Source organism: Centroberyx affinis, unplaced genomic scaffold, assembly GCF_046629955.1.
Source record: "Centroberyx affinis isolate AG114_WGS23_722 - 3 ecotype Tasmania unplaced genomic scaffold, CSIRO-AGI_Caff_v1 ptg000963l_1, whole genome shotgun sequence".
In the NCBI taxonomy this organism is placed as follows: domain Eukaryota; kingdom Metazoa; phylum Chordata; class Actinopteri; order Beryciformes; family Berycidae; genus Centroberyx; species Centroberyx affinis.
This window is the reverse complement of record NW_027279535.1, coordinates 282383-310160: the sequence shown is the minus strand read 5'-3', so window position 1 is coordinate 310160 and position 27778 is coordinate 282383. Positions and strand designations below refer to the sequence as shown.

Genomic DNA, 27778 nt, shown 5'->3' with positions numbered 1-27778 from the left:
CACAAAGGTCTGTCCAGATCACAGAGAGGTCAGGCAGATCAAGCTCAGGAAGAGACTGCTGTGCCACATTCCTCATGTGGCCTTCATCACAGAGACCATGTGTGCCTTTTGCTGAGAGAAAGGCCTCCGTTAGTCTCTCTACACCGGGGAATAATTCTGACTTTGACTGTGCAAGTGTTGAGCATCCAAGTATTGAGTATTGCGTTCAGGCTACAGTAGATGTAATGAAAGCCGGTCTTCTTCGTGATGACTTCTGGTTGGAATAAGTGTCTGGCATGAGTCATCTAACATTTTGAGTTTAATATAAACCATGCTTCTATTTCCACGTCATCTAAACAAGTTCTAGACAGGGTTATGTACAGTGCTGTTGTTTTGATGGCTTCATTGCCAAAACTCTTGATCACCAACAGACTAACTTGAATGGTAAAATAATTCCAGTGTGACATGTTCAAGACAAAACCACAGACAAGAGGCTGAGAATTTTAACAACTATTTATTGTTCTTGAAGTATGTAACAAAATAATTGCTATGAATAAAAACAGCATTTTTGCTTTGTACAACTAAGTAAAAATGTTTACAGACAAGCAACACTAATTGTACAAAAATAATGGTAACATCGATACACAATAACAAAAAAAAAGGTAAAAACGATAAAGAACAGAACATCCTCACGTCAGTGTGCAAACCGTTTATACAGATGGACACGCCCCCTTTCTTAGGCAACGAATCCCGATAAATTATTTAAATAGCATTTATCTACACACTCACACACACGCAAATCAACCTCTCACAAACAGCTAAGACAAAACAGAACAATAATTTATCCGCTAGAAAGAGCATTGGACATACATAATAAAGCAAATTATTTGTAAAAACTCTCCCATTGTACTGTCTCTTTCACTGGGGTAGATCACGGGATTGGGAGTTGGGTTGTGTGTTTTTAGAAGAAATGTCATACTATTTACAGCTCATGCTACAGTAGCAGTAAGATGTCCATCGTTTCAAAAGCATATGAAAAAGTACTTAGGTGGTGTTTGTGTTTGATCAAATTATACAACAGCGATGAGGTAATATTTGTACATCAAAGATTTCCTTTGTTTTTCATCTCTCTCTGAAGAAAAGGCACACAGGTCACATACGTTTCATACTAAGTAGCCCTATCTGAAGACTTGTCTAATACCTAATTCACTGTTTAGAGCAGGAGGTGATAGACATTGACGAGAGCATGCATCCTACTGCTGGCACCATCACACCTGACTGTACCTTGGGGGGAATACGGGGTGAATCTTTCGCTTTTTTAAAGTATTCCAATTTCCTTTGCTGCCTACATTGTAGGCAAGAGTCAATAAATTACATTTATTTACATAATTTTAAATTTAAAGCCTCAAAAGCTGAGGGAGATACCTCTATTGAATGTTTCTCATCAATCCATATAGGTTTTGGTGTGAGGAGGGGGAGTGTTTCAGAGGGAACACTGGCTCTGGCAAATTTCAGTTTAATATGATCCTCCCATATTTTTTCATACTGGTTTGATATGCTAAGACGGTCACTTCCATCTCACCCTGAGAGTTGTTCAGTTAACCAACATCATTCTAATGCCTGGCACAAAGCCGGTGATACTTGCAACATTGTGTTTTCAATGTAATTTTGTAATTTTGCCTGCACAATACATCTCTATATGGATTCTTAGGAAAATGAGTAAGCACGCAATTTCTTGTTGCATCTAAAACCAGTCTTCCACATACAAAAACACAAACATCCACAATAATGTTCCTCCAATTACTCCTATTACTCCTATACTCACTCCCAACAGCTTTTTTAAATCAAAAGCCATCCTAACAGAAAACAAAGAAGCAAAAAAAATAGATGTTATTGCGTTCTTCATTCTTTGAGTCCTCAGAGTCGTAACACTCAGATTCTACATCCTGGCAGATCTGGTATAGCAAAGGGAATATTTCATCAGTCTTTTCTTTGGGATGTCCATCCAGAAAGTAAGGTAGAAAGGCACAAAGGCAGAAGAAGAGAGAGAGAGAGAGAGAAAGACAGAGAGAGAGAGAGAGATGTAAAGGTTTGGAAGTGCATAGTCGTCTATGGGGAGCCGTTCCCGCACAGAGATGAATGAGGTCTTTCAGAGAGCAAGAAAGCAGGGAGAGCTGGGATAGAAAGGTGTTGGTGTCCCATTGGCAAAGCTAGAGGGCATGGGGGTGTTTTTTTTTTTTTTCCCCAGCTCTCCCTGCTCTGGGTGGATAGTAGGGGTGGGGGGGGGGGGAGAAGGGGCTCTCTGATCCTCAACTGGCAGTCAGCCGGTTGGTTCTCTGCCCAAACCAGCTTCAAGTTACCCTGAGGCTGACCACACGCCCTTCGCCCCGTCCGGGTGTGCGTGCCGCAGAAGAAAGAGTCGCGGAGATAAATCGGTCCCTGGACTTTGCATCGGAATACATAAGTTCATACTTTATACAGAAAGGTGCATTCCTCAGAGCTTCCTGCGCCGTGCATTTATGCATCTGTAAAAAAAAAAGAAAAAGAAAAAGAAAACAGAGGAAAACATGATTAGTTTGATTACTCGTCAAAACAAGTTATTTGATCATTATTGATTGATTCATTGATTTTCTATACAGTGGGGAATTGTGAACAAACCCAGCAAATTTTTGACATTGAATAGATGTTGACAATGACTTGCACCAACCATTCAGTATCCAAAGCTGTTTAAATATGAATTTTTACCATGCCACATTATATTGTGAAAATGTTATGCTTGTTTGGGTTGATGTTGACGTCATGTAAAGGGTTGGACAGGGTTGGTCTTGGGGATTGGACGTGGCCACCAAATATTTGCTGGGAGATTACTTTTGCAATCACATTTTGATTTGATTTTATATAATTTTATATAATTTCCTTACCTCTGCATTCATACTTGAGGTCTGAGAAGTATACCATCTCTTGTGAGAAGACAAAAAGACCTAGTCTGCCACCTGCATATGTCTTGTCATAGATGCTACCAGAATCTGCCATGATCTTCTTGCCCTCATACATCACAACTCTGTAGGGATCAAGGGAAAAGGAAAGTTAGTCAGATGCACAGCTGGGGATCCTTATTATTTAAACCACAAAAAGCTTGAACCACTTGCATAGAGTAAACATCCGATCTCTTTTCATCTCTACTTGGACTAATTGATACCGTCTGCCTACCTAATATGTCCTGTTCTTGGTCTGTGGATCAGATGCCATCTGTAGGCAGTGAAGTCTTTCCATCCAACATTCTTAGGGTCGTGCCAAAGAGTGCGGACCTAAAGCATGGAGAGATAAACAGACGTGTTTAACTTTTCACATAATGCCATTCAGAGATAAAATTGGTTCTTTGGGGGCTAGAACCTCTCCATAAAATCCATGAGATGTGTTACCTGTCCTGGGGTGTTCCCTGTGTGCCAGAGGGCGTTCCTGAGATGCTCTCCTGGGCCAGTGGTGGAATTGACCACTTTGATGGACAGGCCGGAGTAGCCCTGGGCCTTGGTGGGTTTATTTGACCAGTAGGTCTGTGTGATCTGCTTCCACATCACCACGTAGAACCTGGAGCTGGACTGGTAGCCGAACACAAAGCCGGCGTAATCATCATCCCTCTCTGTGTTGATGAAGAATGTCCCGCTGAAGTCGACTGCGTTGAACTCATCGTAACCTGGTGAGGGAAAAATTGCAAGTTAGAGAAAACCAAGAACTTAGGTGTTCTACCTGTCTAAATCATATGTTCAAAATTATGTAGATAAAACTGACCACACTGATTTGCATTGTGCAGCTACATAGCACTGCAAATTAAAATGAGTTCCACATGTTACTTACCGACAGCGATGCCAGGGTCGCAGTTGACAGTCTGGACCAGCTCTTTGCCCTGGTGGCGGACGACCCAGTTGGGGTCGATCTGGGAGGTGCCTTTGGGATCCAGGGGAACCATCTGGAACTTGCGGAAGTCTGTCTCGCTGATGTCGAAGTTCTCCGGACACACATCGTAGATGTCAGGCACGTTGTCTTGGTCAAAGTCGTCTTTGCAAGCATCTCCACGGCCATCACCTGGTAAATATATATATATATTCATTAATGATAATGTCCTGGAAAGACCTGCAGGCATGCTATTATTTTTAGCCCAGCACAAACACATCCAGTTCATCTCATTGCCCAAGCCATATGAGCCGTTTTTGTTTATTGCTGGATCAAAACCGTGCAAGACAAACCAGATCTGTTCAGCTCGAACCACGTTCCATAACACTCACCATCAGAGTCCAGCTGGTCAGGGTTGAAGGCCAGTCTGCAGTTGTCCTTGTCATCAGGGATGCCGTCGTTATCATCATCATGGTCGCAGGCGTCTCCCTTGCCGTCCTTGTCGTGGTCGGCCTGGTTGGCGTTGGGGATGTAGGGGCAGTTGTCCAGGTTGTTCTGGTGTCCGTCCTCATCGATGTCCTGGTTGCTGTCACACTTGTCTCCAACGCGGTCATCATCTGAATCCACCTGTAACGTTGTGAGTATGATGTCAGCATTTTGCCTAACATTTGCCTAACAACACACGTTTTGACTTAATATACAGCTCGAAGGGGGAATCTAGCATTAGTACGCTAACGTTAGTGATTACATTCCACCACGCTCATTTCATTTCACCACTGTGCTGTTCGACAGCCCTTTCTCTTTCATCTCCTCTCCTCCCCTGCTTTCATTAAGGGTTTTCCTTAGGCTCCAGTCACTCTTTGCCTCTGTAAACCTGCCAAGCTCAATTTGTCCAAAGTCTGTCGGCAGTTTTCATCTCCTGACAATCAAACATCCCTCCACACGACTGTCTTGCTCCTCCTACTCCAATCTGTTTGATGAGCACCGCCAGCCTCCCCAGCGAACAGCGAAGGCATGCTAGCCATGCTTGACAGGGCTAGACAGAATAGGGGCAAGGGGGCAAGAATGGAAGGAAGTAACAGGAGGGATGGGATGTGGGGATTTAGGTGACTATTTAGAATCAAAATGGCACTATAAAACATCTGAATATGACCACAACATTTGCAGAAGGCACTTTGCTGCACTTGTTTGTACTCTTTGGAACAACAAACAGAATAATATAGCTGCTTGCAAGTTCAGACTTGTCTGTTTGGGCCTTTAATTGCAGTGTGCAATTCACTCTTTTGAAGACCACATGTGTGTGGATTTGGACCCCCCCCCCCCTTAACTGAGTCCCGTTGTTCAACACATTCCTACTCCTCAGTGTAGCATGGCACAGGTGGACTGGGTAGGCCCGTGGTTTGCCGGTGGGGCACGCACACAGCCCTGGGCCAGCCCATTCCACAGTAATAACCAGCCTAGGGCCTCTCTTCCCTCGCATCAGCCAGATCAGCTAACGTCAATGGGCCATTGAAAAGGCCCCTAGCCCCCCACCACGCCTTATTGAACTGATGTGCCCTTGAGCTGTGCATGGGATTTGCTCCATCTTCACATTGCGTGATAAAGTTTAGACAACCACACAGGGCTAATCACCGAGGCTCTGTCTCAATTGAAAGAGAGATATATGCTCAGCTCTACAGAAAGGCAGGGGGATCAATGTGGATTATTGTTGGTGGGTGAGGTGGAAGGAAATGGGGAAGGGTAGTGTGTGTTTTGTGTGTGTGTGTGTGTGTGTGTGTGTGTGGGTGTGTACACACCTGATCTGGATTATGTTCCAGAGGGCAGTTATCGCACATATCTCCCACCCCATCCAGATCTGTGTCTCTCTGGTCAACATTGTACACATAGGGACAGTTGTCCTTCTCATTCAGAATGCCTGTGGAATGAATGGACATATGTTAAAAGGTGGTTAAAGTTTATCATATGTTTTTAAAAAGCATGATCTTCCTCCAACACGTCCCGAGCACCATTTTTATTAATGTTTCAGGTCCTCACCATCTCCATCGATGTCCACAGCACAGGCATCTCCCTCTCCATTGTTGTCTGTGTCTGTCTGGTCTGGGTTGCTATTGTAGGGGCAGTTATCACAGCGGTCACCCACGTCATCGCGGTCATAGTCATACTGCCTGGGGTTGTAGATGAACGGACAGTTGTCCTGTTTCAGAGAGAGAGAGAGAGAGTGGAGTGATGAGGAGAATGGATAGATTTTCAGGTGCAGTGCTTGTCATTTGTGGATGTATTTACTGGGAGGGAGCGATCCGGGATGAAAAGGTGCTTTATTTTTAGGCTCTGTCCCAAATCTAATGTTGGGTTTAGCCGGGCATACTGTAGCTCCTTCAGAATTGTACCTCTGTGTTGGAATTTGAGGTTTTGGCTCAGACCAGGGAGAAACATTTGCCTTCCTGCTGCAACCCCCAGCCCCCCCTAGCCCCCCTAGGCGCCCCTTTCCACCTGCCTTCTTATTAGCCAGCATGAATGATGAATATAAAATCACAGTCACAGGTTACGTGAACACACACACTCGCTCCCTTGTCCATTGCACTGGCCATAGCAGGAGATTTCCACCTACCCTATCATCAGGAATGCCATCGTTGTCATCGTCATTGTCACAAGCATCTCCGGTGCCGTCCTTGTCGTAATCTTCCTGGCCAGAGTTAGGGAGGTTGGGGCAGTTGTCCTGCAGAACAGACAACACAAAGTCAGACGCTGCATATATCACAGTCAGAGATCATAATAATCATACATACTCCAGGCTTCATTTGACTTTTACTCTGCAAGATCTTGCCAATACCAACAGTGACTTCTGAGCCTTGCTGTTCCACCACTACCTACCTTCTTGCAGTGGTAGGTGGCGTTCTCCACGCACACCAGGTCGGCGTTGGGCCATCCGTCCAGATCTGTGTCTTCTCCGCAGATATGGCCGTTCCCAGCGTAGCCGGGCTTGCACTCGCAGCGGAACATGGGCTCGGCGAAGTGTCCGAGGTAGTTGCAGCGGGCGTTCTTGTTGCAGTCGTGGCTCCCGTCGAGGCAGGGGTTACGGGGCGTGCACACCTGGAGGAAGAGGGGAGAGGAGAGATTGATGACAGTCCGTCCGAGTTCATGACATTCTGTTCGTGGCTCCGAGGAGGTCTGAAAGGCCAGATGAACGTGGTCGCGCACGGCAGACGCAAGCCTAAATCTGCCTTGGAGCAACTGTTTCTGTTATCAGTGTTTGTCATCCGTCAGATCGACTTGTAGATCTACTTGTCATCAATCAGATGAACTCATAGATATGGCAGGGCCTTTGCCCTCTGCTGTGCTCTGATTGGCAGCTCCACAGAAAGACAGGACTGTACTTGCCTGTTTCTTAGAGGCAGCCTCCTCCACACCCTTGCCGAAGGGCTGGGGTCCGGAGTAGCGGGGTGGGCAGGGCAGGCAGTTGTAACCGGGGTCTGTGTTCTCACAGCGGTGCACACCGTTGAACTCAAAGCAAGCGTCAGTGACCTCCTTGCACTGTTTTTAGGGTAAAAGCGACAATGAAACCATTTGTGATTGTTAAATTGGAGTGTTGGTAGTTGTTACAATATGCAACAAAATGGGTAGCCTAATAAATCGTAACACAAAGGAATTCTTACCTCATCGATATCCTTGCACTTGATACCATTGCCGGTGTAGCCAGTTGGGCACTTCCCACACTTCCAGGAGCCATCAGGGAAGCTGGTGCACTTGGCTCCAGCAAAGCAGGGGTTGGACAGACACCCATCTGAAAAACCAATGTTGACTCATAAGACAAGACTCAAGACATAGCATATAAAGGAGCCCTAGTATCATACAGATGTAACAAATGTAGAAGCTTTGCTGACGGTCAAAATGCCTCACCAATGGGACAGGATTTCTTATTGCACAGCTGGGTATCCTTAGCATCACCAACACACTCTTTGCCGCCATATTTTGGTGCGGGGTCGTTGCACAGGCGCTTACGGGTCTGGGTGCCACCTCCGCAGGTGACAGTGCAGGTATCCCATGGCGACCAGGGTCCCCAGTTGCCCTTGACTGAGGGAGACAAGGAAGAGATGTTACATAATGAATTTCTGACACATCGATGCAGACAGCCATGTCTTGTTAACTATAATGAAAATGAACATCAAATGGTGGTGCCTTACTGGGGCAAGGAGACTTCTGACACTTCTCGGTTTGCCGGCCCTCTCCCTCGCAGTCCTTGCCTCCCAGCTGGGGGGTGGGGGAGTTGCAGAGGCGGATACGGGTGATGACGCCGGCGCCGCAGGTGACGGAGCAGGACGACCACGGCGACCAGTGGCTCCAGCTGCCGTCCTGCTTGACTGAACGTCGCAAAGAAAGGTCAAAAGTCAGTCTTAAGTCATGAGCTACGTGCGTGTCGCTCTAACCATTGAACACTATCCACTCGTTCAGTTATATGTAGTTGAAGGATGAGAGCGGGCGGTGTTAACTCACAGCGCTTGTCACACTCCTGGAGGTAGCAGTCGCGGGTCTGCACAGAGGTGCCCTCACAGTTGTTATTGATGCGGTCGCAGGAGCGCCCACGCTGCTGGATGCCCCGCCCACACGACACGGAACAATGGGTCCATTCAGACCATTGCGACCAGCCGTCCTCTGCAAAGTCCCTCACTGAGGAGGAGGGAGAGGGAGAGAAAGAGAGAGCGAGAGGGGAAGAGGGAGACAATAAAAGAGCTATTCCAGCGAGGGAGCAACCCCCCCCTCCCTTGGCCCTAAGTGAGGAGGGAAAGCTCTTAAAGCAGAGGGCTAATAGTGTGGATTTAGCTGGGACTTAGAGCGAGAGAGAAGGCCCTCTGTTGAGAGGAAGGGCAGAGACCAGCACACTGAGAGAGGCAGGAGAAATAGAGAGGGCCACTGTCCTCAGAACACACAGGGATGCCCCATTGACTTATGTTTTCCTAAAGAGGAAACAGATTTTGCAAACACGGCCCTGGGCGTGTAATGACTTCAGCAAGTGGCCAAGGTAAGGGATGAATGTGGCTCCCCCTGTTTATTTAGGTTTTAGGGAAGCATTGCAGCCCAGCCCGCATAGGTATGCAGAACATGTCACTTCTCCTCATGTAGAAGATGGCTTCACTAAACAGCCAAGCAATTTTCCATCCCGCTTTAACCAATTTGGCAAATTACGCCCATTACAACTTGAAGATTCAAAGATGTTTTGGGGCACAAAGCGCCAATGTTCCAAAAACACAAGCGCCCTTTCATTTGCTGGGATGTTATTGCAGTTAAATCATCTCTAAAATTAACATGTTTGCTCTTGAATAGAAACCTTTACATCTCGGGGAATATTTGTGGGTTTTGTTTTATATGGCAAATAACATTGAAATGGCTTTCTCAGTAAATGGGGCAGTGTTTGAATGCCCAGTCTGTTTTAGAAACATATACATTCCAGTTTACAAGGGCAGTTTATACAGTAGCAGGTCTACATAACCCTGCTTTGCTTTGCTATGGCTGTAGAGATTCTAACAATATGAGTAGGGTTTTAGAGAACAGGAATGATTCGTGTACTTACGCGTCCCACAGCGTGGGCAGCACTCTCCATCGGGAACAGTCGCATTAGCACAGGGGATCAGGGGGCAGGAGATCTTGCGGCAAACAGTAGCAGAGTTCTACCCAAGTACAGAGATAAAGACCATGGTTAGTCATAAGCTCAAATATAAGGACATCCCCTAATGTTGCTACACTTTTCTTCTAAATCCAGTGGATGGGGTGCGTCAATTCCCCATTTGAAAATGGAACTGAGATGCTTTGGAACGGTGTCACTGATGTAGGCATGATTGTTGTGTAAATCAACTTAAATTAGTGCATCTTTCAAGGCAATTTTAGTCCCGGACAAGGTTTAATCCATGTCCGTGCAACTATCCTATTAAGTTTCCTGCGCTACATCCGAGTTTGTCCAGGTTGACCGTGCCAGAAAAACTGAAAGGCAGAATTTTGGCTGGAAACGGAGCCCCCCCGCGGACAGCCACCTGCCTACTGGGTCAGGGGAGGGTGGGAATGAGGCCAGAGTCCTAATAATGGAGGTTAGTTTCACTTTGGAGCAGCGCTGGGCACTGAGCCCCGAACAAGTAAAGCCAGCCTGCCAGCACAACCTGTGTGGGTACACTGTGAATGACTCAGGGATAGATAAAAAAAAAAAACCTCTCTCTACCCATGCATGCTAATGCCCTCCCTGCTGGATCTGATCACTGACAGAGATGGGAAGGGGAAATAGGGACAACTGGTGTAAGAGTAGAAGAGGGAATAAAGACTTATCGTGAACTGCAGAGGGATTCTACCCCCCCAAGGTATTCTTCACCTGAACCCACCTCTCCTTTGCACTTGTCAGGGCCAAGGTCTGGTTCTTAATTAGAGGCAAGGCACTGCTAAAAGTCTGGTCAAGTCCCTCTAGGCCGCACTAGAGCTGAACTTCTGAGCTGTATAGACTCCTCATTACAACAATAAGTGCTGTTGGCCCGCTGCCAGGCCTTCACACCACTACCAATTACTGACTGGATGAGCTGAGTGATGCTGAGTGTGTGTGTCTGTGTCTTGGGTATGGTTGCCTTTATGTGTGTGTGTGTGCCTGTACAAACAAGTCAGTCCTAGTGTGCATCCACTCACACGTGTGTTGAAGTACTCGAGGCACAATATACACACAGGCACAGTCTTGACTTACTTGACAAGTGCACTCGGTGCAGTCATCCACCGTCCACTCGTCCCTGTTCTTGTGGACGATGCCGTTGTGGATGCAGACGCCGCTGTGAATGCCGATGCGGTTCTTAATGAGCTTGTTCTCGTCAGTCTGGGCCGGAGGGGGCAGGAGACAGACAGGGGGAAAAAAAGATAGCAGTGTGAATACGGTGCAAAGAGTTTTTGAAGGATGGTGACGTGTAGGAGGTGGTGAAGTTTCAGCATCAATTCCAAATAATTCCCAACCCCAGTTTGGTTAAAAATAAACAAGCTTTCAATTACAGGAGAAACCTTAACATAAAGACCATTTACCATATTTCCCTCACTGAATATAATGAATATTGTGAAAGGAAATTATTTTGATGGACCGCTGTTACAGAGGTGGTGATGGCAACCCATAGAGCGCACACATCAAACAGACAGAAACAGTAGGCCGACATTCCCCAGGTTTCCTCCTCACCAGTTGGCGGAGTTCATTGGACAGCTCCTTGACCACCACCCCAAGGCCCTTCAGCTCCTTAAACATGCTGGCCAGGTCCTCGCAGGAGAAGCCGCAGACCATCTGCAGGTCTTAACCAGGGGAGAAACACACAGGGTGAATGTTAATGAATGGACTAGGTAAAGTTTTTCATGCCCTGTAACTGTAAATACTGTGAAAACCAATTATTCTTACTCGGTTCTATTCTATTCTATTCTATTCTATTCTAGTTTAGTCCAGTCAGTCTAGTGTAGTCTAGACTGGAGTCTAATCACCAGATGTGAAGCTGTGGGTGGGTTCACAGGGTATAATGGGAAGTCCACATGTCACAGCCACAGCAACCGTGTTTACCTTTAGTCTTATGGCCGGTGTACTCAGTTCTGATGGCCGAGGAGCCGTTGAGGTTCTCCAGGAGCATGGTGTCAGTCGGCATGGCTGAAGGAGTAGCAGAGGCATAAATCAACCACAGCAGACTCATCTGAGCAGACTCTCCTTAACGATTCATTGAGAGATTAAGTGTCACATGTTCACACACTCTTGAATTACAATGAAAAGTAATGAGTTAATGCAGCCCAGCCCAGTGGACATACTTCAACACAATACACAGAAATATTTGCAAACTGGCATTCCTCCATGGCCAGTGGTAAACAACTTCACAGTGAGTGTTTCGTGTAGACAACATCAGGCCTATTAGGCGCCCTATACACATTTCTTTGATAAGGACTTGCTGTGATTTGGCAGTGGAGAAGGCAACTGAGTGATGAGTAAACACACAAGATGTCGCGGTTATGATTACTCACAGTTCTGGCATCCCTTGTTGCGCAGGATGGCGTCCAGAGTGGTTCCAAACACAAAGCGCACGTTTTGCAGCACCCCCTGCAAGTATCAATGTGCAGTTTAGCGCTGTGTACACAATAAATGAACTCTCTCAACATTGCATCACACAGAAAGCATTAGACGAATCATCATATTAAGTTCTACATGTGCGTATTTTGCGCGTTTGGATAGGTTTTACGCACTTTTACGCATTAGAATTTCAAACTAATCCCTCGGGTGACAACATTTAAAAAAGACATCAGGCTTCACTGGCATCATAAATCAATCCCCCCCGATTTATCATTCAATCTCCAGCCCATAAAGTCTCGTGCTCTCACCATAAATCTGTCTTTTATGGTGGCTCCTTTGCCAATCCGGAGCTGCGCGCTGGCGGGAGTCTCCTGCGTCAGGATGCTCTGGATGGGCGCATCCAGCTCGGCGGTGTTCACCTCCTCGCATCCCGCGTACAGCTGCGCCCGGTCCTCCTGCACGAACAGCGTGATATTCTTCCAGTGGCCCGTGGCCAGATCCACATCTTCGACGGAGACCACCTGCTGCTTGTTCTCGGTGGAGAAAACTATGTCCAAGGTGTTCGCCTTGCCGTTGGAGACGATCTCGAACACGGGTCCGGAGCCGTCCTGCTTCTCCACGGTCAGGAGGCTGCCGCGGGTCCGTTTGAACTGCTTGAAGTTGAGCAGCAGGAGGAATCCCCGCTCGGCGTGGATGGAGTCGATCAGGTCCCTAAAGGCGCTCTCGGGGACCGGGGGGATCAGGTCCGGGTTGAGCATCTTGTAGGCGGGGCTGTACGGGTCGTCTCCTTTCACCAGGGTGACCCCGTGGTTCTTCTTGTGGACTTGGACGAGCTCAAACAAGTCGTACACACTATTGTCATCTCGGCTCTCTGCGGGTGAATAATAAGCAGTGAGCCTTTTGTCTGGCATTGCATCGGATTTCTATTGTTTTCACTCTGAATGAACTCTTTTGGAACCATATCTGTTTTTTTAAATAATGTGAAATAATATGATTTCTTTTAATATGCTGCATTCTAAATGTTCTGAAAAGTTTTTGCAAGTTCAAGTTGAATCCTGATGCCTAAAGCGCCTCTATAACTCACCTGCGACTCTTGCGCTCTCGCAGGTCCAAAGCATCAATAGCAAAAAAATCCCTGTCAGCTTCATGGTGAAACACCAACTTGCTGCCTATAAGAAACGACACAAAATCAACAATCTAAACATTTTTGAACTTCTTGCCAAAGCCAAACAAAACTAGAATATCTCAAGTGAACAACAGGTTGAAAACATCTATTAAAAGTTGTTTAAATATCTGCCACAATTCAATATCTAATGCCACTGCAGCTGAAATATAAAATCAGTGCATTCCTAGAGGAAGATGAAAATATTCCCCACTCACCTGCTTAACGAAAACAAAAATAGACAAAATATAATAAAATCCCCAAATATATAGAAATCCAGCAATAATCCTCGAGAATAAATTTATATCGTTGTTTTAAATAGAGAAAAAAAAGTCCAAGTGTGAAGCGCAGAGGAATAGAATATCTTGCGTGTTCTTCTCTATTGATGGAAAACTTGTCCTTGCTGGTGTCGGCCGCTAAAAAACTCCCTTTTTAAGCCGAGGGGGGACAAAGTGCTATTTAAATAGTTTGATGCCATTCCTAAGAAGTGGCCTCGTCCAATCACGTCGAGGAGAGAAAAAGGGACGAGCTTATCCTCTTAGCTCACAGAGAGAGGAGAGAGAGGGAGAGAGAGAGAGGGAGAAAAAAAAACACTTTCCACTGTGGGACGAGGGACCAGCTTCAGTTCTGGACTTGGACTCGTACTTTAATGGACCAGGGTTTCCGGTCACTGGGTCTTCCATCAGTGTTGCAGAGGCATTTCCATCACGCAGAGATTCCCCATAATGAAAAAAAAACATCACTGTAATATTCCTATGATATTCCTATAGTGTGTCAGTGGTGTTCAGTAGTGAAAAATACACTAAAAACCTCCAGAGTATCACTATAATATCCCAATAGGGACTTACATTATGTCTGCGGTACTCAATATTGAGTTTATAGTGACTTTATGGTATTTATTGATCTTCTGTGGTATCCCTATAATATTCCTATAGGCAGTTATAGTGTGTCTTTGGTTCCTAATAATAGGTTTGCAGTGACTTTTTCGTTCTTTATGGTATGTTATTATTCATTTTATCTATATCACTATCATATTCTTCAAGGATATTACACAGGAGTTTATAGTTTGGTTATGTATCCTTCTAAAACGTATTATGGGATTACCACTCCACACAGACAACAAGCTATTTCACGTTATCATCTCAGTCATATGTATCAGATCTGAAGGCTTCACTTGCAGCCATACATGTTGTATCCTCCTCCGTCTCCGGTCCTAATAGTCGGACAGCGGGACAGGATGCCCCGGCTGCCCGCTGCAGTTCCCGCTCTGTCCGCTAGGAGCCGACGTGAGTTCACTGGAGAAGCGCCGCAGGCAGTGCAGGGCAGCGCTGCAGCACACCTGAACTCATATCCACATGTTCACTGTTTTGGTTATGCATAATAAAACTGTTCATCAAACTGGTAATGTTGTAATGCATCATCATACTTTTAGTTTATTGGAAGAAGAGGTAAGAGAGACTGTCTTTCAGCCAGAGGATCTGAGTTCAACACCATCTGCCCTACTGAAGTGTCCTTGAGCAAGGCACTGAATCCCTACCAGCTGATTCCCTACCAGCAAATGATACAATTCATATTAAAACAGTTTTGGAAACTGTTTGGAACTGATATCAGAAAGAGATTTAGGTCCTGATTTCACCTTTGTATCAAAAACACATTTCCCTACTGGGATCAATAAAGTATCACATCATTAGTCAAAGATTATACACTCCTAGTGCAATTTAAAACCAACTTATCTTCAGTCCTTAACTCAATATATACAGATGTGTTTGTCCTGCTTGTTATCAGCTTCATAAATTATAATCATGAGCTCATAACTTTCCAGAAATCCTTTCTTTTTCTTGTCTGAATAAAGTTACAGGATAGAGACTTATGTCTGTATTTGCTGAATGAGAGTTCTATTTCTGATCAAAATGAAAATAACGATAACCATGATGAAAATGAATATCCATTTCATTTCCTACCCCCAATACACCACAAATTTTATAAAGACTATGAGGTGGAGTAGCCATTCTCCATTAGACATGGCAGTAGTATTTGTAGAAACAGCTGCTCACATTTGGATTAAACATTTTTTAACCCACAAACAACTAACAGTAAAAACTTCCTTACCTGTGGAAGAATAAATAAGACTAGTATGCAGTTCATCAGTTAGTGGATTCAACTGGTGAATCGTGACGAGACATTTGCTGATTGAACTTGTCTTAACTTACTAGAACAACTAATGAACTTTGACCTAACTATTCATTACTATTTTAGTGCCATTATGTGTTTAAGTTGAAGTGGCCTTAATATGTTTTGCAGAGTCTTTCTACTGCAGCATTAGCAGAAGACCATTCTCTGAACAAATCTGAAACAGGTAACACATGTTCAGGCCAAAGCAACGATGATCTACGTTCACTGGAAGAGCTTCACCTGCAACCCATTTCTGGGGTCGCTTTATTCTCTTGTCCGGCTCTGGAGTTCTAAACCACCCATCCAGATCAACTATCAATAATCTGAGCCATGTGGCTTTCCATCAGCGCCTTAATACATGTAGGGTCTGTGGACGCTGGACCCAGCAGCGGTCTTCGATGCAGGGGCTGAGAGACACTGATGTCTTTCGCAGAGCGTGTTCCGCTCGTACCTCCATTCTTCCTCTGCCAAGATCATAATATCCCCCTCTTTATCTTAATCCAGGAGAGTTATTAAAAAGGAGGCAGTTATGAGAGTAGAGGAAGGGCAAAAGAGAAGGGGGACAGATGTTACGGCAACTGTTCGCTGTCTCAAAACAGACAGTGTTTTGACTGCCTGGTGACAGGAGAAACATCAGCTGTGGATGGGAGACAGATCCGCCTTTGACAGACAAGCAGTCGTGCCTTTTGACACGGAGAAATGTGAGCGCTGCCGGCTGCTCCGATTCAGTGCAGGAGCCAGATCTAGTCCAACAGGATTCGGAGCTATGGGCTAAACAGGCAATTGTGTGTATGGTGTACGGGGGTCTGGGCCCGTGATGCGCTGGCTGACAGCTGATTTAGGCGTCTGGGGATGGAGCCCGTAGCCCGAGGGGTCCTGAGGTCGGGGCTGGGGTGACTCTCCTGGTGCCTGTGAGTCTCTGGCTCAGATCAGGAGCCTTGATGGAGACTTGCCTGTTTCAGCCTGTAGAGGATTTACTGTCAGTGTCTGAGGTGCCAGGATAGTTGACTCGTCTACGGTGTAATATGGATTTAATGTTAAATGAGGAGGGTGAAACAGACCATCAGCTTTGGAATATGGGCCTCCATGTTAAAACATGTTGAACAGCAAAAAACAGAACAAATTTAGATCACGTCACTGCTTTGTTCAATTAATTTGAATTAGACTCCTGGTTGCTGATGGTGAGTTCAAATGGTCACACCTTTCACTTTTGTTTTCTTGTTTCTTCTCTGTCACAACATGAAAAAAAACAACAAAAGATGCTTAGAGTTAACTAATGAAATCATCAATAAGTTCCGGCTGTCTTTGTGCTGCTTCATTCAGGACCAGTCAGAGGGTTTTGCAGCTTGGCCAAACAGCCTGTAACAGCAGAAGCATGGTCAAGCATACAGTCCAGTTAACTATCCACCAACCAGCAGCTAGGCCTCAAACAGCCACAGTCAACCAATAGAGGTCGACCTTCCATATGATGACTGTGAACCAATGGCGGTCGACCCACAGGGTGAAGAGGGTGGAGGACATGGAGGTTCAGCATTATTAACCCAACCAGCATTACTATCCTTCCATGTCTAGTGTGTGAATTACCAAATCACCTCCTAATCAGGGCCGGATCATGGTCCCGCGAGGCTCCAGGGCACATGTCTTTGGAGGCCCCCTTACCCCCGAACACCCCCCCCCCCCCCAACAATGTCATGTCTGGCTGTGGTTGCTGTCCTCATATAAGCAGGGCCACGAAGCTCTGCTCTCTCTGTGCACATGACTGCTGATAAGCTGTGATGTAGTGGTAAATAAAAAGGTGCGTCATCGGCGAACTGTGGTCAGCGATCACTGTGCGGCAGACAACCACCAACAGGAACAAAGCCAATTATATTTTCAGATTGGAAAGACGTCTTATTTCCTCGAGAGGACCTTACACATTAGTCACATATGGTCGTGTGTGTACGTGATAAATCACTAGATCAGTGTTAGATCTTAAAGATTTGTCAGCTTGGAAAGGGTCACGGCTGCTGACCCTTTCCTTCTTGCAACTACGAGAGCAGATTCTCCCCTTAAGGCTGTTTGCTTTCACTGATGACTCAGTGCGTCACCAGTCAGCCTTGACTATCCTCTGTGTGTGTGTGTGTGTGTATGTATACTTACCTACATACTTTTCCTCTGTGCAAAGACAGCATAGCATCCACCTCTCCGTTGCTAAGCGCTAACCTAGGTGACCGTATGGGTTGACTCACGTTTGAGTGACGCACGGGTTCGGAGCTTGTCGGAGCTCGTTAAGGAGTCGTGTTGTTATACTGTAAGCTCGGCCTGCGAGGGAGAAGAGAGCACATGCACAGAAACGAGTCGCTATTCCAAAAAATGTGCTGCTGTTCTTGGCAAGGGCAAACATAAATAAAAGGATCAGGGGAAAAGTCGTCTGAATGCACACATGCTCCCGCGCACACTCACCTTCGCCCGTTTGTGTGTAGGCGTGCGCGCGCCGTCCCGTGCACGTGCACACACACACACACACACACCATCCACACCGCACACCTTTCTCCTTTTCTTCCCTTCCCCGCCGTTTTGATTTGGCCATGTAGAAAGGAGAGAAGAGAAGAAAAAGGGAAGGAAAGGAAAGGAAAGGAAAGGAAGGGAAGGGAAGGGAGAGGAGAGGAGAGGAGAGGAGAGGAGAGGAGAGGAGAGGAGAGGAAAGGAGAGGAAAGGAAAGAAGAGGAGAGGATAGGAAAGGAGAGGAGAGGAGAGGAAAGGAAAGGAGGGGAAAGGAGAGGCAAGGAAATGAAAAGAAAGGAGAGGAAAGGAGTGGAGAGGAAAGGAAAGAAGAGGAGAGGAAAGGAGAGGCAAGGAAAGGAAAAGAAAGGAAAGTAGAGGAAAGGAGAGGAGAAGAGAGGAGAGAAGAGGAAAGGAGAGGAAAGGAAAGCAAAAAGAGAGGAGAGGAAAGGAAAGAAGAGGAGAGGAGAGGAAAGGAGAGGAGAGGAGATGAGAGGGGAGGAAAGGAGAGGAGAGGAGAGGCAAGGAAATGAAAAGAAAGGAGAGGAGAGGAAAGGAAAGGAGAGGAAAGGAAAGGAGAGGAGAGGAAAGGAGAGAAGAAGAGAGGAGAGGCAAGGAAAGGAAATGAAAGGAAAGGAATTCAAACAAAGTTACAGCGTGTACCCTCTGCTTCCACGTCCAGGAAGTCGGTGAGTAACGTTTCATGACAGCAGCCTAAATTTTCCACAACCCCTGTCCTTCTGTCCCGTGCCGCCCAGGCTCAGCATCACAACAGGTCCTGACCCGGCCCTGGCCTTGCTCACTGTCACTTCCTTTAAGTTTATGAGACACACCTCTGCCAAGTCATCCAGGATTTTCTCAAATTTGCATCTTAGCAGCGGGAAGCCGGTGATTCAAGGGTCGGGCATGAAAGACGAGATAAATTTATCATCAGAGCTGACAGGAAGACGCATCAATCACTCGTCAAATTAAAAGTCCCATTTTTAATCATCCGTCAACGCACAAACGTGTCATCCTTGCTCGGAGAAAGACGCATGAATGCTTTTGTTATGGTTCGCTAGATGATTTATGGCTCAAGATGACTGGAAGTGATATACTGTGGACTTAGCATTGAGTCATTAATTTCACGCCAGACATAAACAGAAAATAGACATAGACATAAAAACAGAAGCGGTGGTCATTTGCCTGCTTCCACTTATATATCTGCACAAACCTATGCACCTTGTGAGCACATGTCTTTGTGTGTGTGTGTGTGTGTGTTTGTCCTTGTGGAATTCCCCTCAGTCATCAGCAGTGGGTCGAGTCGCATGCCAGTGTCTGGCTGAGCACAGCGATAAGCAGCGTGCCATACGTTCGGTTTTCCCCCGGGTGTCACAGATTTTTATAGACTGGAACACTATAGCTGTACTCATGTCATATCATACCGATATTATATTCTTCTGAAAAACCTGCAGGAGCAATTATTACCTTTGGTGATTTCCCTGCCTTGGCACCCTTCCGCGATCCGTGACCCCCCCCCAAAGTGGGAGCTATCGGAGCTCACAAAATATTCCCACGTCCTGCTTGTAATTACCGCTGACAGCGTGACGCGAAGGTTATTTCCCCCCCAGTCGGTAGCTCATATTTACAGTAAATCCAATATTTACATGACATGAACGCGGCGTTTGCCCTTCCCTGCTCCTTCACCAGAGAGAGGGAATTAAAATTCTCCGCAGGGGGAAAAAACCGAAGTGTGTTCGGAGCCAACTACGGTGTGCTTGTGTGTAACGACCAGTTCACCTCGCCAAATCTGATTTCAGTGACTGATTTCAAGTTTCAAGCAAAGGCTCGGTTCCATGAATAAAAGCAGTGGAGTTATCCTGCACATGGTGAGGAGGTGCAGCAGTCTGTGTTTGTTATTCTGCTGGAGTGGCCCATGCTGGGTGAGACTTTGCCTCAGGCCACACACTCCCATGGGAGATTATTGCTATTATGGCTCCCTGCACAGTGCAACACCCAGCCAGACACGCACACACACACACTGACGCACACTCCCTAAACCCCCCACTCCCCGCCTCCTGCCCCCTTCACAGCTCTCATTAACCAGCACAAATCACACAAACAATACCAGCCATAGAGAGGAGCTGCTGAGACTTACAGCCCCCCCACGGCCTGGCAGAGCTCCCAATGGCCAAAGTATGCCCATACCCATTCACGTGTCAGCCGTCGCCAAAGTGACGTTTCAAATTAAACCGGCAGATTTTGAGAATCTTGCTTAAGGAATGAAAAATGCTCTGCGCTTATATTTTTCTTTCAAAATTAACAGAAAAACACAAAAAAAACAGCTTTTTTTTGGTGTCGATTATTTCGAAGACTTAGCGATCGAACGATCCCGGGACAGATTCCATGAGTCCACAGTTAACCACCTGTGCGTCTCTTTCACTGAGCCTCCCCCCCCCCCCCTCCTCTCCTCTAATTCCTAATAAACTACTCATTGGAGTGTTCACCCATGACATTGCCGCGCCCGGGCCAGGACCATTAGCTGGATCCCGCGCACGGGAAAAGGCATTCGTTGCCACAGGCTCAGCCACTCCGCTGATTTCTAAATATCTAATAGTGTCTAGGAATGTACCCTTGATCCAGTTCCATCCTCGGCCTATTAGGAGGTCACGGTGTGCCAGCTTCTTTTCATGGGCGTCCATGGACAATGTAATTTGCATTCCTGAGCTCAGCGGGACGGGGGGAAAAAGACGTTTGGGTGTTCTGAATCATCTGATATAATTGCTGCTGAGAGCGTAACTGCCGATTCTGTTTAATTCCAACGGGGGCCTCTGGTGAAATGTTTTCTCCAAATTTGGTGAATTAATACGGCGAGGCCCTCTTGACCATTAGTGACGTCGCAGCTGTTGCCCAGCTGTTTACTGCTGATGCCCCAAAAAAATATATTTACAGTCGGGTCTCACATGCTGCAATGTAGAGATGGGATTTTGGGGATCAGTATGTGGGTCGGTTGTTGGGTCAGTTGGCACCACTATACTCTGAATGTACAGAATACTTGCTTGCTCTTTTCATGAAGTCCACTGATGAGGTGAATCCAGGTAAAAGTCATTATCCCTTATTGATTTCCCTTATTAAATCTACACCAATCACAAAGGAGGAGATGTAGATAAAGAGAAGCAGACGAGTTGGAGAAGGATTCTTAAACTTGGAGACAATTGAGATGTGGATTGTGCCAAAGGGGCTGCAACTCACTAAGATACATTGTATCTTTTTCACTGCTATGCTGAACTCCTGAAATCCTCTTTTTTAAGTGTTTAATACAATCCAAGAAACAAGATGTCCTTATTATGACAGAAAAATACTTTTTTGGTGCTTTATGTTCCTGCTTTTCCACCACTGCTTTTCTCATCATTTGTCATCATTTTTGCAGGCATCAACTTCCCAATAGAGCACAATAAAGAGGAAAACGAATACATTATCACTAGTGGATAATCACATATCCCCAGCTTGGCTGTGTTTCCTGCTTGGGTCAGTGAAGGAGGATATGATGCTTTTTTAATTGTGTTTCCGGGATATTTTCTCTCTCTCTTTCTCTCTCTCTCTCACACACACACATGCACACACACACCTTCTCATGTTCATGATTTCTTTCATAACCCATAGACTTTATGTTTTTAGGGAATTTCAAACAGTGGCCTTCCTTTGTGGCTCCACACACATTCCTTCGGTGAACAAACACAAACAGCCGTGACCTGGGCAATAAACAACCATCCGCCGGCCTTATTTGGAGATACAGAGGGGTCACCTGCCATGTCCACATTCCTGGCATAGCTCCGCAGCGTACATAAATATCCCAGGAGCCTTGTGCCGTATGCCTTCCCTGTTTATCTGGCACGGGGCTGGACAGAAATCGCTCTTGATTGCCTCTCGGCTCACTCAACACAAACGAGCGGCACCACAATGCCCCTCCTTGTCCCGCGCCGTCAGCGAGAGCCTTCGCCAATCTGAGCTCATCAAGGATGTTTTCACATAGCTGATGATTCCGACGGACTCGGGACATAGTTTCTCCCCTTTTGTCTGAAGAATGTTTTGTTTACGAGCCACTTTGTGTTTTTCCCCTTCCCTTCACCGTTTCGGAACCGCGTAAAATGCCCCTCGAGCTCATTCCTCTGTTCAATTTGCATTGTGTGAGAGAGAGAGAGAGAGAGAGAGAGAGAGAGAGAGGAAGAAAGAGACATGGATAAAAAAGGGAGAATTGGTCCAGACCTGCCCAGCCAAATCAAGAAACACACAATTAGATGAGCGCCTCGAATGGCAGCAGGTACGGAGCGTGGGTGTGGCATTCACACGCAAGCAGACAGAAATAGCCTGAGAGTGAGAGCGTGTTTGCACATCGCCTGCAGGTGTTGTTCTACTCTGCACCCTGGCACCGCACTATCGCCTCATCCCCAACATCCTGGGACTGTTTACATCAGGTGTAATGGTTTTACTGAAGGATAGGCACCACGCCTCATTTGCCATACAGTCAAATCTCTGTCAGGGGCTCCTGCCCTAGAGTCTTGTCTGTAGTTGAACCCAGTCTGAGGTGCTCGTTTCTGCCTGGCTGGTTGAAGTAGTCTCATTGGCTCCGGGGTCTTTTTGACTGAGCTCTGCACACCGTGTTCTGGGAGAAACTAGATCAGACCCTTCAGCAGGTATTTAGTGCCTGAGTGAACCACTGGAGGTTCATTCAGGAGACACTCACTGTGAAGCAGTAGTAACCCAACAGTTTGACGTTGAAAAGATGTTGATATGATGGCCTGCAGGCCAATTGAGACAACGTCCGTAGTCGTCCATAGCTGCTACCTGCATCGTTTGGAGATCAGGACCTAAATATCTTTCTGATATCAGTTCAAAACTGTTTCTTAAGCTGTTTTAATAGGAATGTTTTAATATTTAGGACCTGATTTCACAATACAATGCAGGTAGCAGCTATGGACGACAACAGATATCGTCTCAGGCTGCGTTCACACATAGCATTTTTTCAAAACTGACACCACCTATATTAGATTAAAACATATGCGGAGTGGCTCCAAAGGCAGCTGCTCCTGAAAAAAGCGCTGCGCCCGGTGGCTTGTTTAGCAGAGCGGAACGCTTTCAAAAGCTGAAAAATGTTCAACTTTTTAGAAAAGCACCGGGTACCTGAACTGCTTTTTTCTTAGCCATTTCCCAACTAACAACAACAAAGATGGAGAAAGTGCCAGTGGAAAAATTGGTTGTTGTAATGAGTGTATGATCATACTGGACATGTATTAGGAATATCTGGTAAGCCTTTGCTTGTTTCACAACACTGTGTTGTCTGCTAGAAGAGCTAACCAGCTAGTTAGCGAGCTAGCAGCTAGTCAGCTAACGTCAGATGACGTTATCATGATCCGCTTTTTATTTCTCCTCACAAAAAGCACTCCAGGCAGTGTTTTTTCCACACAGAAAATGCTATGTGTGAATGCAGCCTCACTTTTCATTTTGACACTATATTCACATGGGGTTTCAACATTGGTGAAGGCCGTCTTATCAACATCTATTCACCGTGAAAGTTCAACGTTTCCTGGGTCAGGGTGACATCCTGACTTTCATGTTATTTCTTGTCATCAGTGGAGTTTTGATCCAGCTGGACAGAAAAGTTTATATATGCCTCTTCTGGAGTCCAAAGTCTTTACAAAAGGCTTATGTGAGATGCGTATCTGACGCTGAGAACTTCCCAGTGTGTTTGGTCTCAGAGGGAGAAATCCTTTGTTTACTAAATCCATCTGACAAAACATGTTCAAAATGTCTGTCAAGCAGCCTGTCATTCAGGTGTTTACTGAAAACTTGCATATTTGTGGTTTGGTGTTCTCTATTTTGTCCTCTGGCTTTAGTATAAAAAGTATGCTTGATATAGGCTACCTGTTGCCAAAGATGTTGTTTTTTCCCTGACTGGATTTGTTGAGGCACAAAAAGAAAAATCTGTTCTCGCTCAAGTCGGTTTGACAGATTATGACAGACATTGTAAGCAGCTAATCTTTTTCACATCTGTGCGTCCCAGACAACACTGAACACCAGTCGAACAAAAGCTATCATGCCGGCTCAGATCCAGTCTTAAGCTAAAGAGATTAAGCTGAGGTCTCCTCTCCCCCCTGAACCAACATTTGGGAAAACCTGCACTGGGTTATTTAGTGGTTTGTAAGCTTATTAAACTTACCAAACCATTTATGGGTGATGGTGGCGGGGCAGCGGAGTGCCGTAACGCCCCCGCCGCGTGTGGAAACAGCCTGATGTCACGCGGAATGTTCGACTTCCAGGGAAAAAGGAAGTTTCTCCATACGTCGGTGAGTCAGGCTTTGGAGTCACAACATTCCACGACTTCCAGAGAGACCGCGGCGGTCCGAAAGCTTGAGCGCTGGTTCTGGTTGTTTTGGTCCCAGGACTAAATGATCCATGCTAAATGACAACTGATATTCCTGCAGCTGGTTTGATATAAAAGGGTTTTTTCTTTTTTGTTAAGGATTTTACCAGATACAGGATGTGGACCTCTGTAGCCAATCTGTAGCCAATCAAAAAGCTGAAACACATCAAAATCTGCCTCTCTGCATCTCTACTTTATGCATAGGCCTGCAGGTCTTTCTAAAAAGTGCCTGTCTGGACCTATAATCAATTGAAATTCAATAAAAATTGGATGATCATTGATGTTATTACAACTAAGGATTCAGACTAAAGCAGAGCATTGTCACATTTTCCTTTAGCTTTTCATACAACTATGTGAACCTATCAATAGAAATTCAATACAAATTGGATAATCATGGATGTTATTACAACCAAGGATTTAGACTAAAGCAGAGCCTTGTCATATTTTCCTATTTAGCTTCTCATGGAAAGGTGTCAAAAATCAAACCCACGCTTTCTCCAAAGCTTTTACAGCAATACCTCTTAAAACCGTTTAACTCAATAAACGATTTCTTCTCTCGGGCAAATATTTACTGTGTTTCTCCACATTTGCCGAAATATGATTGCGTCAATAATCTGGAAATGCGATAAGTGGTGTTCTCCGCAATATCTTATTTTGGCCCTCGGTTGATACAAACCAGGCTGTTATCAGCGGTGCTGTTGCTGCGGTTACATCAACAGAAAGGAAGAGCTGTTCCAGGGTTATGACCTCAGAGAGAAAGGACACAAACCGAAACCTAAAGAGATAGAGAGAGAAGAGAGTGTTGAGATGTTGACAGCTTCTACTCAGTCTGCCCTCGGCTTGTCTTAAGGATTATAAAAAAGGGGTTGCCCATGGACTCAGTGAACTCCATGGTAAAAGCCAGAGCCTCGTCATACAGGGCTTCTCCCTTCACAACCAGACTTGTGCCTACGTCAGGGAATCAGACATCATCTCTGTATTCGAATCCAGACTCAAGACCCATTTAATTACCGAGAAAAGTCAAGGAACAGAATTGAGACTTGAATTGAGAGTGCTAAGCGTTCATTGCTGTGGTGTTTCTGCACTGCACTTCCCAGAGATCACATGGAAACGCAAACGCATCACTTCTGTGCACCAGAGGATTTTTCCCAGGAAAGACCTACCTGACATGGAGTGCCTAGAACAGCAAATGTCGAAGCTTTCATGAACTGGCTATAGGCTGAATCACTATTGTGTTAGATCAATCAGAGACGGAGAGTAGCAAAAATAAAAGGGTGGTTTCGGTAACAATGAGTACTTTGTCCTTCCACACTTGAGCGGAGCATGGACGGGCTTGGTTTTGGTAGCAGCTGGGAAAGCTCTGCAGAGTTGTTTTCTTGTCGAGGAGGACAGCGGTTCCAGTGAACAGGGTGAAGCCATCTGGCATTTTTTTGGTTAAGACGGCCCACAGCCTGGTTTGAGAAGCATCGTTTCTCGGCTCAGGAGGTCCTGTATGAAAGGGAGGGCTGTCGGGCTGTAAGCCGGTAAGGAGGCCATTGACACGAACGATATGCTGGCCCGATGTGGATCAGAGTTCAAAACAAAGCTTCCTTATCTCACAAGCATTCAGATTGGTGAGACAGGATGAGAGAGAGGATACTGTACATGATGGAGAAACTCCTAAAAGAGACATTTACCCATGACTAGCACTTATGAAAGTATGCGCTTCATGGCTTTCACAGCTCTGATGCTTTTGTCAAGCATCCAATTTGAGGTACTTAACATACTTGGGTCACTGAGAGCAACGTGTCAGACAAGTTGTCTCTTTACTGTCATCTGCTGCAGCCTCCCTGAGGATACGTTGTGGCTCCAAAACACAAGTGTCTGTTGACACTTTGTTTTCACAAGTACTCACCTGACCGTGACGCACTGATTTGTGACAGGGATTTATGTTTTCAAGAGAGGATGAGCGCTAAATTGTGTTCTGTCAAATTACAATGTTATATAAATCTTCAATGCCTGTCATATTCATTCCTTTAGAGCTTTTCGGAGGAGGATCATCTCTGCTGCTCGGCCATTTTTCACTGCACATATTCTGCTGTTCATTTTCCCATCCACTCTCCATGTCCAGTCTTTACAAAGCTGCCTACTCGCAAGTACTCTGACCTCTCATGGGAAGCACAAACAACACCATCTGTCCCGCATCGCATTCCCTATGTCTTTCACCCATCTCACACCATTTCTGCAGGCCAGGTCTCACCTTTTCTGAGGTCACGAGGGCAGTGTGTCAGACTCGGGGCCGCGATCACCGGAACCAGCAAAGGTTATTCAGGTACGTAAACTTGCATACCTGATCCAGAATAAGAACATGCTTGTGTACCCAGCTGCCTGACCTACAGCGGCACCGCAGGACAGAATCTGGGGGTGGAAAAGGAGAAAAGTGGGGACGTTTGCTGGAGCCACAGGGGTCACGGCTGGGACGGGGGACCAAAATGGGGTCCGGGCATATGGTCACCATAAAAGAGTCACCCTTTCCCATGTCTTTTGGTGGGATTCACCAGGACTCAGCACTCAGCATAGACCCAGCGTTAACCCTAATCCACCTACAGAAATTTCGTCAACAGAAAATCCAAGAAAAAAAGACGTCACAGTCCCGCCCACACTGTTTGATTGACAGGTGATCTCTGGGAAGAGCAGTGCAGAAACACCACAGCTGTGAGCGCTGAGCACCAAAGATGGAGACTAAACAAAACAAATGAGGAACTCGAGGATTACCACTTTAATTTGTTGTCTACATTGTACACAAAATGTCAGTCAGTTCCAAGCGTCACAAAACCGCGATAACTGGATGCCATATAGAACAATCCATAACATTCCATCTGACTTCAGTAGGATCGCAGCTCGTAAATCAAAGAGTGTTGTTGTTGAAGAGAGATATGCATCAAGCGATGTAAACTTTTGTCTTTCGCCATTAAGTTGTCAGCATGTTATTCTTCCTGACTGTTAGATCCCTATGTGTGGTTATTGTTGCATTCCTGCAGGAAGCCATTAGCAGCCATGACTGGGTGGAGTGGCTCTGAAGAGGCTTTGAACATTCGGCATCGAAGCAAATAAAACTAATCAGAAACTCATTAATTGTTGTTGGCATGGAAGCGGCTTTTGACCAACACATTTTACAGCCTTTGCAACCGAGCGCTCTGTTCCCCTCATTCGGACTTTGAAGTAGGAACGTGCCACGCCAATAATAAAATCGCAGAGTGTTTGATTTTCTTCAACTCAGCAACAATGTGCCTCATTAACGCAGATAAATCCTTCCATTTAGAAACCATGGTGCAGTTCCTTGAAAGCGTCTGCCGGCCCGCTTGACTCTTCTGACACCGGCATCACTAACCTTTCCGGGACCCGGTCCTGGAAACCACTCAGCGGAATGTGTCCGGGTCCTAATTAATGAGAGTCCCTTTTCATGACGGTAATAACTCCTGCAAAGCGAGCACTACCTAGCCGCCACTGTATCTGCTTCTTCTAATCCTTTTATGGGAGCAGACGTGGAACTTGGCTCAGGTCCATGTGCTAACTGTGCAGCCCCATATTGCATGTAATCAGGGATTCATTTTACAGTAAGTATAAAACCCAGACAGTATCATTTTTAACCTGAAATTGGAAT

General features: G+C 45.9%; 1 protein-coding gene across 1 annotated transcript; it reads right to left on the bottom strand.

Moving 5' to 3' along the window:
- Positions 1-474: 474 nt before the first annotated feature.
- Positions 475-13501, bottom strand: LOC139646217 (thrombospondin-1-like). Its single transcript, XM_071522162.1, has 23 exons — positions 13301-13501; positions 13005-13089; positions 12229-12791; positions 11875-11950; positions 11426-11509; positions 11057-11166; positions 10583-10708; positions 9437-9533; positions 8362-8535; positions 8052-8228; positions 7768-7941; positions 7524-7651; positions 7249-7401; positions 6742-6960; positions 6479-6586; positions 5905-6064; positions 5667-5785; positions 4263-4497; positions 3835-4062; positions 3402-3673; positions 3190-3287; positions 2901-3040; positions 475-2504 (listed from the first exon to the last, which is right to left on the bottom strand). Exons 2-23 carry the CDS (start codon positions 13066-13068, stop codon positions 2497-2499), a joined length of 3513 nt encoding a protein of 1170 aa, XP_071378263.1. The 5' UTR covers positions 13069-13089; positions 13301-13501; the 3' UTR covers positions 475-2496.
- Positions 13502-27778: the final 14277 nt, after the last annotated feature.

What these genes read in the sequence shown, in the direction of transcription:
- LOC139646217 (XM_071522162.1), bottom strand. Translation starts at nt 13,068, where the DNA reads ATGAAGCTGACAGGGATTTTTTTGCTATTGATGCTTTGGACCTGCGAG. An exon ending in CGAGAGCGCAAGAGTCGCAG is followed by an intron (nt 12,792 to 13,004) that starts GTGAGTTATAGA and finishes ATTCACCCGCAG; the next exon opens with AGAGCCGAGATGACAATAGT. An exon ending in CGACCCTGGCATCGCTGTCG is followed by an intron (nt 3,674 to 3,834) that starts GTAAGTAACATG and finishes TTCCCTCACCAG; the next exon opens with GTTACGATGAGTTCAACGCA.